This window comes from Bidens hawaiensis, unplaced genomic scaffold (assembly GCF_021521415.1).
Source record: "Bidens hawaiensis isolate Kalapana, Puna unplaced genomic scaffold, B.hawaiensis_p1.1 tig00011273_1, whole genome shotgun sequence".
NCBI lineage: Eukaryota > Viridiplantae > Streptophyta > Magnoliopsida > Asterales > Asteraceae > Bidens > Bidens hawaiensis.
The window spans coordinates 249,781-264,563 of record NW_027491879.1 but is presented as its reverse complement, the minus strand read 5'-3'; the positions used below and the strand labels follow the sequence as shown (position 1 = coordinate 264,563).

Below are 14,783 nucleotides of genomic sequence, written 5' to 3'. Positions count from 1 at the left end.
TTTGACGGCAGCATGAACACTCCCTTGGGCATCCTATCTTTCCCCGTCACTCTCACTGATGGGAATTATTCACGCACGGAGGATGTGGATTTTGTTGTGATGAAAAAACCACATCATACGTATGACATCCTATTCGGGAGAGACGGGATGGCAAGATTCAACGCTGTGGTATCCTCAGTCCACGGCATGATGGGATGGCCAACAACTGAAGGCGTAGCGATGATCACGGGCATTCCCCAGGTATGCATCGCATCTGTCTCCTCTAAACCCAAACCGAAGATGGCCAAACAAACCATCACTGAGCCTGAACAGTGGGCATTCAATGGGAAATATCCCGATCAGGCCGTTACCATTGGCCCGACAATTGTTGATCCAACACGCACCTTACTCAAGCGCTTACTGCAGCGAAACGCAGACATCTTCGCGTGGACACCAGCCGACATGACTGGTGTACCCCGGGGAAAGGCAGAGCATAAGCTCAAATGCGATCCGGCCGTAACGCCGATCGTACAAAAGCGCAGAGTAATGGGGCCCGAGCAAACCAACGCGTGCAGAACCCAAGTCAAGGAACTCCTTGATGCGGGCATCGTGCGCGTTAGCAAATATCAAACATGGGTTGCAAATCCCGTAATGGTACCGAAGAATAACAAACAATGGCGCATGTGCATAGATTTCAAAGATTTGAATAAAGCATGCCCCAAAGATTGTTATCCGTTGCCAGAAATTGATCTCAAGGTGGATTCGGTGGCACCATTTCGCCTTAAATGCTTCTTGGATGCGTATAAGGGGTACCATCAAATCCACATGGCTGTGGATGACCAGGACAAAACCGCCTTTCGGACGCCCGATGGCACATTTTGTTATAAAATGATGCCGTTCGGACTTAAGAACGCGGGGTCCACGTACCAACGACTAATGGACAAAGAGTTTCACGCCCAAATTGGGAGAAACTTGGAAGTCTATATGGATGATTTGGTCATCAAAAGCCCCGAGCCAGAGACGATGTTGAAAGACATTGAGGAAACTTTCAACACGCTCAGAAAGATAAACATGAAGCTCAACCCGAGCAAGTGTTCATTTGGGGTGGAAGAAGGGAAGTTCTTAGGGGTCATTATTACTAAAGATGGCTTCAGAGCGAACCCTGAAAAGGTCGAAGCCATTGTCAAAATGGAATCACCTACCACCATAAAACAGGCTCAAACACTTAATGGACGACTAGTCGCGCTTAACCGCTTTTTGGCAAATCATGCGGATAGGTCGTTCCCTTTTGTGTCAACACTAAGAAATTGTTTAAAGAAAACGCACTTCCGCTGGACACCAGAAGCGGAAGCAGCTTTCCAGGAGATTCGATCACGCCTGATCGAACTCCCAACACTCACAGCACCACAAGCGGGAGAGGAGTTGATCCTATACCTCTCCGCAACAGATAGAGCAACCGGGGCAGTCCTGCTTGTAGAACGAAAAGGCATCCAGATGCCAATCTATTATGTTAGCCGCGTGCTGGCAGACGCGGAAACCCGGTACTCTACCCTGGAAAAACTGGTCTTGGCACTTATACACGCTTCACGCAGGTTGAGACGATATTTCCAGGGTCACCCAATCACTATTCTCACCAACTTCAAACTCTCAAATGTTCTAGGCAAACCCGAGTTATCGGGACGCCTAGCCAAATGGGCAATTGAATTGGGAGAATATGCGATTCAATACAAGCCGAGACCAGCCATTAAAGGCCAGGTCCTGGCTGATTTTATTGCTGAAGTCCCCGCTGCGCGGGAGAAAGAGTGCCAGGAGGAGGTTCAACCCTCCCCAGCACACGAAATCGATGAGGTCTGGCGACTCTATACTGATGGAGCAGCTAGTAACGAGGGTTCAGGCGCAGGGTTAAAATTAACAAACCCAGCAGGCCAGGAATATACTTATGCTATTCGGCTGGATTTCCCAAGTACGAATAACGAAGCTGAATATGAAGCATTCCTGGCCGGATTGAGGATTGCGCGTAAAATGGGTGTAAAAAATTTGGAAGCCCATGTAGATTCCATGCTAGTGGCAAACCAAATAAACGGGACGTACACGGCTGTAAATGACACAATGGCCCTGTACCTTGCCCAGGCCAAAGCCATCATGCGCGATTTTAATGATTGTAAAGTGATACATGTCAAGCGCAGCGAAAACAAATCTGCGGATGCGTTAAGCAAGCTTGCATCACTGGCCTTCACCCACTTGGGTAAGGACATCCGCGTGGAACTCCTCGAAACACCATCAGTCCCGCACAAGGAAATTTGTGTCATCCAAACCGGTACAGAAACATGGATGACCCCAATAATAAAATACCTTGAAGCAGGAACGTTACCAGAGTCGAAGTCACAGGCAAGAAAACTACGCTGTAAAGCACTGAATTATCAGCTGGTCAATGACACCCTTTACAGACGTAACTTTCTTGGCCCATTGTTAAGATGCGTGGACAACCAAGATGCTGACTACCTCCTAAGGGAGGTTCACGAAGGCATCTGTGGAGTACACGCAGGCCCCCGCGCTGTGGTAGCCAAGCTAAACAACGCGGGATACTTCTGGCCGGGTATGCATATGGACGCGTTGGCATACATCAGAAAATGCAGATCTTGTCAGCTTTACGCACCCAACACGCATCGCCCGAAAAATGAACTTGTTCCTGTCACTTCCTCATGGCCATTTCAGAAGTGGGCCATTGACGTGACAGGCCCATTTCCAACAGCAGCTGGGAATGTTCAGTTCCTAGTGGTGGCCATTGACTACTTCACCAAATGGATAGAAGCGAAACCTTTAGCCCAAACAACCGCAAAGCATATCAAAAAATTTATTTGGGAATTTATTATTTGCCGTTTTGGACTTCCACAGAATTTGGTAAGCGACAATGGCACCAACTTTGCTGACAAGAAGCTACAGCAGTGGCTGAAAGAACTTCAAATCACCCACACCTTTACCTCAGTGGCACACCCGCAAGGTAACGGTGAGGTAGAAAGAGCAAACAAGAGCATCGTCGAAGGCATCAAGAAAAGACTCTTGGAACACAGATCCGGCTGGGTGGACGAGCTTCCGCACGTCCTTTGGGCAAACAGAACGCTGAAGAAGACCAGTACGGGAGAAACCCCGTTCAGTCTCACTTATGGCACTGAAGCCATGATCCCAGTCGAAATCGGTTTACCCTCACCAAGGGTCTTAATCCAACCAGAAGACAATGATGCGGAAAGACGGTTAGACCTTATGCTAACCGAAGAGCGCAGAGACTTAGCCGCCGTGCGTGAAGAAAACTACAAACGACAAATGCAAAAGTACTACAACACGCGGGTAAAACTCTGCAACTTCAAGGAAGGAGACTACATACTGCGTAACAACGAGGCTTCGAACCAACAACGCCCAGGAAAGTTGGCCCCGATTTGGGAAGGGCCATACATCATCAAAGAAGTTCTGGGAAAGGGCGCGTACCGGCTCGAAAGGCTCGATGGCACTCCCATCCCTAGAACATGGAATGGAGCTCAATTACGCAAATGTTATATGTAGATCAATTCCAACTTGTAAAGAAAAGGCCTAGAGCCACTTCTAATGGAAATGATTCCCCTTTCACGATGTATTGATAGCTTGTAACCTATGAACTTCCCTTACGGGAAGAAGTAGTTGCGTGTGGAAGGCGGCAATACCCGCATAAACACAACGCCAAAATGTTAAAGTTCCTAAGGAAAACCTACACGCAGGTCAGATGTAGGTAAAGTTTAGCCATCCTTGGAAGTGCAAGTGACGGTCTTACCCGCACAATCACGAACAAGGAAGCCAAACTTAACTTACCGTCTACCACGTTATAAGGTTAACTTATGAACACTAAAAAAAAAAAAAAAAGGACAAGAAAAACCTACACGCAGGTCAGATATAGGTCTAAAGTTAAAGCCATCCTAGTAAGTGCAAGTGACGGTTACACCCGCACAATCACGAAAGAGGGAGCGAAAACTTTAGTCCATTATCAACCACGTTCAAAGGTTTAACTTAATGCCTTAGAAATTTTGAAAAACCTACACGCAGGTCAGATAAAGGGTAAAGATTAGCCATCCTACCAAGTGCAAGTGACGGTTTTACCCGCACAATCACGAAGGAGGAGGCGAAACTTTAACCCATTATCAACCACGTTCAAAGGTTCTTATTCTAAGCACTTGGGAAATTGCTAATTTAAACTAAGTATGCAAGTCATAAGTTTATAAAGCAAAGAACCCAAGGAAATAACAATCTTATACGCAAAGAGATTAATATTTCACAATCAATTACAAGGGCTGGGTAACTACCCGCCTAAAAGAAATCTATACAAAGCTAAGTCTATCCTAGCAGCGGGAAGGGATCTTCAGGATCAGGCTTCAGGGCCACCTCCGCTTGGGCCAGCACCATCAGAGCGCGGCTGCCCAAGGAAAGCCTTAAGGATGTTTAGCCCATCATCAGCAGCAGCGACTTCATTCACCTTCTCCACCACTGGATGCGGGAAGGCAGCATACTGATTCACAGCTTGGTCATAAGCAGCTTCAGTATTAACATTGAATAAAGGGAAGTTGGAGGGCGGAAAGCCTCTCTCAGCAAACCCTAGACCAAGCAGGAAGCCAGTCTTCTGCCCATCCTCATGAGAAGCGTTGAGGGCTGCGCTCATTGCATCGTCGTAAGAGGTCTCTGAGAGGACCTGACGCACAACCTACAAAAGAATACTTAGAACATTTTCTAATTACAAGCAGAAAGCGTAAAGAAAAAGAGGATACCTGAGGCAACGCTTCTCGAAGCAACCATTGGAGGGTAGCTTGACTTTCTTTACAAGCACGTTCGGCTCCGCTTTTATCAAGGTTGGCAAGTTGAACTTCCTTGGCGGCAGCTTCTTCGACGCTTTTGAGTTTCCTTTCAGTACGGTCAAGCACCCCCCTCTGGTCAAGGATCTCCTGCAGCTTCTTGGCATCTTCCATTGCCAAGGCGTCATGAGCATGCTGAAGAGCCTTTAATTTGCATTTAAGCTGCTCATTCTCTTCGCGAAGTGGCTCAGCAACAGCTTCAGCCTTGGCAGCCCTCTCAGTTGAGTTTCGCGCAGTCTCCTTGGCCAGCCGAAGCTGTTCATTCACAGCTTGGGCAGCCTTGGAGCGGGCCTCGAGTCGCGCCTGGACTTCAACCTCAAGGGCCTTGAATGCCTTCTCCTTCTCGGCTGCGGCAGCGGCCAACTGCCGGTTCTCCTCCCGAAGAGCCCGCGCTTCAGATATATCTTTGGCGCGAGCTGCTTTTAACTTGTCGTTTTCACGACAAAGCAGCTCGACGCGGGGCTGCGTTCGGGCCTGGAGAACCCGAAGCTCATTGGTTAGCCTACCCTCTTGGTAGCTAGCCATGGCTTCCCCCAACGCACCATGAGGAGCAGCGTGGCGAGCCCAGTCCACGCACTCCACAGGGGTGCGAAGGGTTGTTCCTCGGCGTATGTTCCATCTTGGAACATACACTTCATTGGAATCCGACACTGCAAAAGAAACAAAGGCAGTTAGGAAAAGATGATAAAAATATGTAAAGGAAAAATAACCCTACGTACCTGTAGGGTCAATAACAGGCCGATAGCCGCCAAACCCATCACCTGAACCTAAAGGAAATCCATCCAACAGGTCAGGCAGACGGGAAGGTGGCATAGATCGGCGGGAAGCCTGGCGCATACCTGAAGGTCCGGCCGTCGGTGCCGGTGGCGCAGGTATAGTGGCAGCCGCTGTGGTAGCCATGGTTGGCGCCACCTCCTCAGCAACAGTAACCGCCGGCTCCGTGAAAGATGCGGTAAAAATTGCACTCACGGCCGGCGGAGACACCTTCTCAGCTGGAACAGCCTCAGGAAGGCTGGAACCAGCGGAAGCAGGCGTAGACGCCTGGGTCGATGCCTCGGGAAGGCTGACCGAGCCTACCGTCATTGGCGGGGGAATACTTGCTCCAACTCCACCCTGGAATGCGTCAACATCCACACCTACACAAGCAAAAGTGTTAGAAAAATTTATTTTAAACAAATCTAGACAAGAATTATGGGGGTACTTACGGGGTTTCTTGAGCTTGAACGCACGGACGAGCGGGGGCGAACCCGATGGAGCCGGCCTCTTGCCACCAGTAACCGTCGTTGCCGCTGCCTCCTCGGAGGTGACACCTGCAGCCTCCGGAGCGGTGGTCTCTTCACCACCGGGCTTCCCCGCCACCTCTGCATTATCTGACTCCGAGTCAGATAGGACTACCGGGTCGGCCGTAGAGGCCACCTTCTCCTTGCCCTTCGCGACGGCAGCCTTTCTCTTCCGCACCAGTGGAGGACCTTCTGCGGATTCCTCAGAAGAAGAAATGTCATGAACTCCAGCAGCAGGCACAGCTTTGAGAGGTTCAGGGTGGAAGATAGGCTTACCTGGCCGACGGTGGCTCAGGATCTCTTGGCCTGGCGGGTAAACCTCCACAAACCGACCCGCAGTCTGCTCGAGGATGGGCAACTCGTTCTCGTCCAGAGCACGAGTACCCATCCGCGCAGGACCATCTTCCTCCCGCGGATTCAGGAGCGACTGAAGATCGTTACCCTCTGAAATCAACAAAAAAGTTAGAAAAAATCGTAGTCAGTAAAAAAGAAACAAGACATACCATAAGGGGTAGAGTTCGAACCATATTCAAGGACGATCGGAACCTTATCCGCATTCGCCGCCTTCCACACCCGGCTCATCCCCAGCATCACCATCGCCGACTCCGGAAAACGAAAAACCGGGGACTGGACCCGGGATATCTTCGAAAACCATTCCGCCTCCTCGTAGTTAAGGGCGGGAAGGTTCGGAAGCGCCTGGCCATTCTTAAACTTCATGGCGATGGGGACGGCGCGAGCGGATATGAAGAAGAACTCTCTTCTCCATGAGCGAAGACTCCGCTCGGTGGTACAAATCTTTAAACCCTTTATACGGGTTGTAAGAGTGTACCACCCCTGGATGCACCTCCAAGTGTAGAAGGTCATCAGACGGTCAACAAAGGGCTCAAGGCCCAGTATCCGGCACACCCACTCAAAGTGCCGGACCTTGGCAATGGCCATGGGGTGCACCTCTGTCAGGTGCACACCGTGCCTCTCCAGGACACGGTACACAAACTTTGTCAACGGAAACCTAAGGTTTCCGTAGACAAAGAATGCAGCATAAACCCCGATCTTGCCACTAGGGGCATCGTACACAGTATGGTGGGGTTCAGGAAACTCAGGCTCGAGAGACTCGAGCATGAACTTCCTGACGATATACTGGTACAGATCGACAGGAAGAGAACACTGGCATTCGCCAGCAGTCTTCTGATCATCAGTATCATGAGAAGACATGGTGGAAAAAAGAAAAAGATTTCAGAGTAAGGCTTTACTGAACAGAAAAATTTGCCGGAAATTACTTGAGAAGAAGAAGAAAGGTGAAAGTGTGAATTACAGATAACTCTCTTCCCCTTTATATAGTAATCGCAATTAATGCGGTGAATTTAATGCGGAGGAGAGAGAAATCAAAGGTGCAATGAAACTATGACACGTGGCAAAAAGCAGGCTGGCAACAGCTGTTGAAAGGACGTGTGCCAGTAATTTCGCGGCCACGCGCCAGAAAAATCACGCCCACGCGCCTGAAAAAGCGACTGGAATGACCATGTTCTGTCACGTCACCATAACTTCCTGCACGTCCTGACAGTCAGAAGAAACTGACGCGCGACGTTTCAGAGGTTTGGACTGTTATTATCTTTTCACCAACTCTTCGAATTTCAAAATTCAAAATTCGAAAATATTAAAAAGTAAGCGGGAAAATCCCCCCTTACCTTGGCAAACAAGTAACCGTAAGACGGATGCGGGTACAGTGTTAAGGCGAAACCCTTCACACACCTAGCACCCGCAGGGAATTGAAGCCAAGAAAACCTTGGCAAACAAGTAACCATAAGACGGATGCGGGTACAGTGTTAAGGCGAAACCCTTCACATACCTAGCACCCGCAGGGAATTGAAGCCAAATATTCCTCGGCAACCAAGTAACTATAAGACGGGTGCGGGTACAGTGTAAAGGCAAAATCCTTCACATACCTAGCACCCGCAGGGAATTAACGCCAGGAATACCTTGGAAGTAAAGTAACCGTAAGACGAGCGCAGGTACAGTGTTAAGGCAAAACCCTTCACATACCTAGCGCTCCGCTGGGAATTGAAACCAAGAAGGATCTTCTGGGCAATGCTTGCGGAAACGGAAATAACATCCCCGCATAGCGGGAGCGTCGAGAACTACGTTGTTTGAAGCTCCAAGATGGAATTGGTGGTCTTAACATAATTGATCACTATGTTCGAAACTACCAAAACCTCATGGAAAATACATACAACTGGGACTCAATGCTCCTGACTTGCGAGGAGGTTACAGACCTACCCGCATCATACCCAAAGACCAAGCAGGAAACTCGGGCATTTCTGCAAGTGACAAGGACTTCCCATGGAAAACCTTACAAAACCCTTTTCAAAACCCTTTGCTTAAGTCCAAAAGTTCACCTCACTTTATTAAACACGCATGAGAAGAACATTGGACTGGGGGGACTTGAAGAGGTAGGTCCCAGCAGAGACCAGTTGGTCCCGCAAGACTCACCTTCAACAGGGTTGTCTGCGCAAAGGCCATCTGCTCCCGCAGGACCCACCATGCTCATAGAATCTTACGCGCAGTACGCAAGCTGTACACGCAGGGAAAGCCTCCCAATGGTGAAGTACCCCGCCTGTTCCCGCAGTTGCGGATACAAGCCATCAGGGAAGGCTACCCGCAGACAGCAGGGCTACACGTACAAGACTAGCTACTTCAGCAGTCACATGAAGGCATGAGCAAGGCGGGAACAATCCCGCCCAAATGAGCCAGTCTGATTCTGAAAGATCTTTTGTACCATACCTACCAAGGTATGGATAGGACAGACGATCTGACCAGAACAGCCCATGAGCCAATCACAGGGTGACAGCTCACCGACAACAGTGCGAGGAGGAGCACCCTCTAGTACTGTTTGTCACTATTAGCCGCTGCCTACTCACCAACCCTCACTGTGGAGCAGGCGCAGCCTACAGTTGGTGGAATAGTATTACTGTTGGCCGTAACCTATTCACCAACCAGCATGGCCTGCGTACAATCCACAGTCAGTGGGACGTGCATGGTCTACAGTTGGTGGAATAGTGCAGCCGACTTTATTACTGTTGGCTGTAACCTACCCACCAACCAGTATGGCCTGTGCGTAATCCACTGTTGGTTGAACAGGAATACTATTCAGCCGGCTGTACCTTCTAGAAAACCTACCTTCGGCTATAAATACTCCAATATCTTGGAATGGTAAGATCATCTACTATCTCGTATAACTTACTTGATAATTGCTCTAATAGTATTCATATACTTTTATATTCAAAGAGCAATATAGACTGATTCTCACGCCGGAGGGTGGTCACAAGGAGGAACCCCCCCCTTCTCAGTGACGAGCTTACGGTGTCTGTTTTGCAGGTTCCCTAAAGTACAACTTACTCTGCTGGACCTAACCTTCGTGGGAAACATTATCTAGCCCCCAGATTATCCATAATCTGCCCGGGGTCACTTAGTGTTTCTTCAAGGGGCTTCAAGGATATTGATCTTTATGAGATCAATGAGATGATTATTAGATGCAAATTTGCACCACATTTAAAAAAAAACTTGGAAAATATCCACAAAAGGTTAAACGTCAAGGGAGGTACAGAGACCCATTTGGCAACTTTTAGGTTCTTCTGGTAAGTCCAATGTTCTTTCATTGTTATAAAAAGTTATCATTTGTTTAATTTTATTCTTATGTGATTCTTGACTTGGGCTCACTGTGTTGCTACTTACTGAATGAGATGTTGAGTTAAAATGATATTGTGGTGGGTTTAACACCTTTGGCAACAAGTGGCAAGCTAATGATATTGGCAGGTCTTGTCCAGCACAGCCAAAGTTATTTTGTAATTTATTTTGTTTAGTTGAAAAGTCTATGCCATATAATGTAAGACAGATATATGAGTATATTATACAACATAACTTATGCCAATGCAAGCAGCAAACACTGCTAGGTAACACTTTCTTAATTAGTTTTTATCATTGTTATCTTGCCCCCGTGCGTTGTTCTTAACTAGTTTTTATAATCGTTATCTCCCCCCCCCCCCCCTGCAACGCGGGTGGCTAAATACTAGTTATATTAAATGGTAGTAATCTAGATGAAGAGTAGTGTTATACGTCGCATATATATACATATATACTATAATGTTTGATTGATGGTTTGATAGGGCTCTGCATGCTTCAAGTCTTGAGCAAATCAACACACATATCATGAGGAATATTGTGTGAGGAGGAAATAGTGTGTGAAACTAGTAGTGGTAGTAGCATCTGATGCATTTGTATTAAAAGTAATTCTTTTGCATTCAATGTTATTCTCTAAACTGATAGTGGGGGGGTATAACATAAGGCTGCTTTATGCCAAATTTGGACCATTAACTATGAGACATGCATCAAGTGTATCTATTCATTTCAATGATTTAACCAATCATTCCATTTATATATCTCTTCTCATCATCACCTTCTCTTCTCCATCACCAACCTTAACCATAACTACAATGGGTTTTCAGTTTCACCATCTTTTCATTATATGTGTCGTAATTATGCTATCCCTTTCAAGCTCTTATGAAACCATGGTTAATAATCAAGCTGAGTTCTTCACACTTATGAAGACTTCGCTTTCAGGAAGCTCCCAAAGCGCCTGGGATGGAACAAACGTCTGCAACTACACCGGTGTAACATGTAACGATGAAGGGTACGTTATCAAGATCAATATTTCAGGCCGAAGTTTATTCGGTGTGTTCCCGAAAAATATATGTTCTTACCTTCCTCATCTGAAAACCCTAGATATAGGTTACAATAGTATTAATGGAGAATTCCCACACGGCATCACCAACTGTTCATCACTTGAGGAACTCATTACCACTCACACCAAACTCACAGGAAAGCTTCCGGATTTGTCGCCGATGAAGTGTCTCAGGGTGCTTGACATGTCTTCATGTTCATTTACAGGAACTTTCCCTTTATCTTTTATTAATCTCACCGATCTTGAAGTGATAAACTTTAACGAAAATGCCGGTTTTTACCTATGGAGGTTGCCTGATGATATTTTCCGGTTGTCGAAACTCAAATCGATGATCTTGAGCACTTGCATGGTGAGTGGTCTGATCCCAAAATCGATCGGAAACATGACGTCTCTTGTTGATCTTGAATTATGTGGCAACTTTTTAACTGGTTCGGTTCCTAAAGAACTCGGTTTGTTGAAAAACTTGCAACAACTTGAGCTTTACTACAACCAACTGGTCGGAGAGGTTCCTAAAGATCTTGGGAACCTCACCATGTTAACCGATATGGATTTATCGGTCAACCAGTTGACTGGAAGCATACCGGCATCCATATGCCAGTTGCCAAAGCTCAAAGTGTTGCAGTTATACAACAACAGTCTCACCGGACATATCCCGCGAGCGCTCGAGGATTCAAAGAGTTTAACGATGTTATCACTTTATCGAAACTATTTTGACGGTGAAGTGCCACGGCATCTAGGGAGATCGTCACCGCTGATACTGCTTGACGTGTCAGAAAATAATCTTACCGGAGAGTTGCCACCGGATGTTTGCAATGGAGGTAAGTTGGTTTACTTGCTAGCACTTGACAACATGTTTACTGGCGTTGTTCCTAACAGTTATTCCAATTGTGTCTCTCTTATTCGTTTTCGACTTAGTTCCAATTGTTTGTCCGGAAACATACCGGAAGGGATTCTGAGCCTCCCGGCTGTGTCGATCATGGATCTGAGTGACAATTCTTTCACCGGATCAATACCTAAATCTATTCAGAATGCTAGAAACTTGTCGGAATTGCTCTTAACAAATAATAGAATCTCAGGTGTCATCCCTTCTGAAATCTCGCAACCTTTTAAACTTGTCAAGATTGATCTCAGCAATAATCTGGTTTCTGGGTCTATCCCTTCCGCAATTGGTGATTTAAAAAGACTCAATCTTTTGTTATTGCAAGGAAATAAACTCACTGGCCACATCCCAAATTCGTTGTCTTCACTAACATCTCTAAATGTTCTTGATCTTTCAAGAAACTTATTAACTGGTTCTATCCCAGAAAGCCTTTGTGATTTGCTTCCAAGTTCCATGAACTTTTCCAATAATCAACTATCAGGGCCAATACCTAATTCCTTCATCAGAGGAGGACAGTTGACAAGTTTTTTAGGCAACCCCAATCTTTGTGTTTCCGAGTATCCGAATTCACCATATCAAAACTTCTCCTTTTGTGTTCAATCTTACAATAGGAAGAAAGTTGATTACATTTGGATCATTGTAGTGTCGGTTGGGATTATTATCCTTGCAGGTATTTTGTTTGTTAAAAGATGGTTTAGTAAAGAAGGAGATATTAAGAAACATGAGGAAACATGGTCGTCTTCTTACTTTTCTTGTAATATGAAAAGCTTTCATCGAATAAGTTTTGATCAGGATGAGATACTTGAAGCCATGATTGACAAGAATGTTGTGGGACATGGTGGATCTGGAACTGTTTACAAGATTGATCTCGGCAATGGTGAAGTGGTTGCAGTTAAGCGGCTTTGGAGTCAGAAAATGAAGGATGAGTATTTTGATGATCAGCAGATCATGAACCGCGAGTTGAAAACCGAAGTGGAGACATTAGGGAACATAAGGCACAAAAATATTGTCAAATTGTATTGTTACTTTTCGGGTTTTGAGTGCAATTTGTTGGTGTATGAATACATGCCAAATGGCAATCTTTGGGATGCACTTCATAGAGGTAAGTGCCTTTTGGATTGGCCGACTAGGCACAGGATCGCACTTGGTGTGGCGCAGGGTTTAGCTTATTTGCACCATGATTTGATGCCACCCATTATTCATAGAGACATCAAGTCCACAAATATCCTGTTGGATAGTGACTTTGAACCAAAAGTGGCAGATTTTGGAATAGCAAAGGTTCTAAGGGCCAGAGGGAAAGACTCCACCACCACTATTGTTGCTGGATCCTATGGTTATATAGCACCAGGTACAACTTACAAGTATAAAGTATTTAATACATAGACAACATGACAAGTTGGAAAAATACTGTTTTAATGACACAGACATTGGAGTCATAAAAGTTACAAAGAAGTTTGTAAAGGTATTCAACTATGAGAAAAAGTGTAGGTAAAGGTGCAAAAATAGCTACATGTAACGACACAAAGAGTGCGACATAAAGGTTTATCAAGACCCAAGATTAAAACCTTTTTCTCACTGAACCGTTTGTTGATGACAAAAAATAAAAAGAAAAAAGATGTTCATAATAATGCTCCTTGGTAATGTTACCAAAAATTAACATAAGCTGTGAAACTTCTCAAAATCACTAACATGCCACTAAATGATAATCCCCTGAGTTATTATAGGCTAGATTCTAGATAGGTAAATTTATTATAGATGGGGTTGGGATGAAAAGAATTAATTCTTTGTAAACAATTAATATGTTAATTCTGATAAAGAATGATATATATCATCGATAATAATATATTTTTGAGAAAATTATTTACAAGGCATTTTGAGATAAAAAAAAATATTTAGGGATTTTACCTTATAAGTATAGTTTAATCGTTCTTTAGTTGACAACTGGCATTTATAATATAGAGTACGCATATTCATGCAAGGCAACAACAAAGTGCGACGTCTACAGTTTTGGTGTTGTACTAATGGAGCTGATAACTGGTAAGAAGCCTGTGGATGTAGAGTTTGGAGAAAGCAAGAACATCATATATTGGATTTCAACAAAAGTGGAGACAAAAGAAGGAGCAATTGAGGTTTTGGACAGGAGACTTTCCGGTTATTTCAATAATGAGATAATTAAGGTTCTTCGAATAGCCATCCGTTGTACATGCAAGACAGCAACCGTCCGTCCTACCATGAATGAGGTCGTTCAGTTGCTTATTGAGGCCGACCCTTGCAAATTCGATCATTGTAAGTCGCCAAACAACAGAGAAGAACCTGCAAAGTAAGTGTATGATAATGACAATAACTTTATTTGTTTTTGAGTAGTTCAAAATAATGTTGCATAATATCCACAACGAATAGTTTTACTAGCTTTTGAGACAGACTGAGAAATAGTCATTGTAGATATCAACTTACTCTCTCTGGCCCATAACTATAGTCTTAGTATTTGTAGTAGTAAGTATTATAAGCTCTTTAATGTACGCTTGTATGTTCAAATTGCTCAATCATTGAGTCTTTAACAAGGGCGAAGCATACAAAGGACCCGGGAGGTCTCATCTGTTTTTTTTTTCGTCCGAAAACTTTTATATATATCGACTCCGCAACCCCCCCCCTCTCTTTTTTTCCCAAACAAGGTCCGTCACCTTCAGCTTTCATTGATTGCACGAGCTAGCCATCAAGGCCCCAGACGCTTAATCGCTTCATTTAAGCACCTACTGGCACTAAAGCTATATGAAAGTCGAAGCTTCGCCACTGGTCTCGAAGCTCCAAGGTGTATTCTACACGAGTTTAGAACAGATAATGGCAGGGATGCCATAAATTGTTACCTTTTTGTCTATGACCAAAAGATATAATTTTGTTCGTCCATTTAAAAGGTTGTGTACACACCCCAAGTGGGCAAAATTATATTCATCAAAAGAAGATCGTAGCAGGCATTTATTAAAAATAAATAAAAGTGAGAGAGAGAGAGAGAGAGATATTGTGTAAGAATCAGCACTTTG

The 14,783-nt window shown here is 45.2% G+C and overlaps 1 protein-coding gene across 1 annotated transcript; it reads left to right on the top strand.

The window, feature by feature from the left end:
- The first annotated feature begins 10,561 nt into the window (after positions 1-10,561).
- LOC143537689 (receptor protein-tyrosine kinase CEPR1-like) lies at positions 10,562-14,293 on the top strand. Its single transcript, XM_077031402.1, has 2 exons — positions 10,562-13,093; positions 13,705-14,293. The coding sequence occupies exons 1-2, from the start codon at positions 10,618-10,620 to the stop codon at positions 14,067-14,069; spliced, it is 2,841 nt and encodes a 946-aa protein (XP_076887517.1). The 5' UTR covers positions 10,562-10,617; the 3' UTR covers positions 14,070-14,293.
- The last annotated feature ends 490 nt before the right edge of the window (positions 14,294-14,783 follow it).

Bases quoted from the DNA above. Each gene is read 5' to 3' on its own strand.
- LOC143537689 (XM_077031402.1), top strand. From the start codon at position 10,618: ATGGGTTTTCAGTTTCACCATCTTTTCATTATATGTGTCGTAATTATG. The intron at 13,094-13,704 runs GTACAACTTACA...TTTATAATATAG, and splicing joins CTATGGTTATATAGCACCAG to AGTACGCATATTCATGCAAG.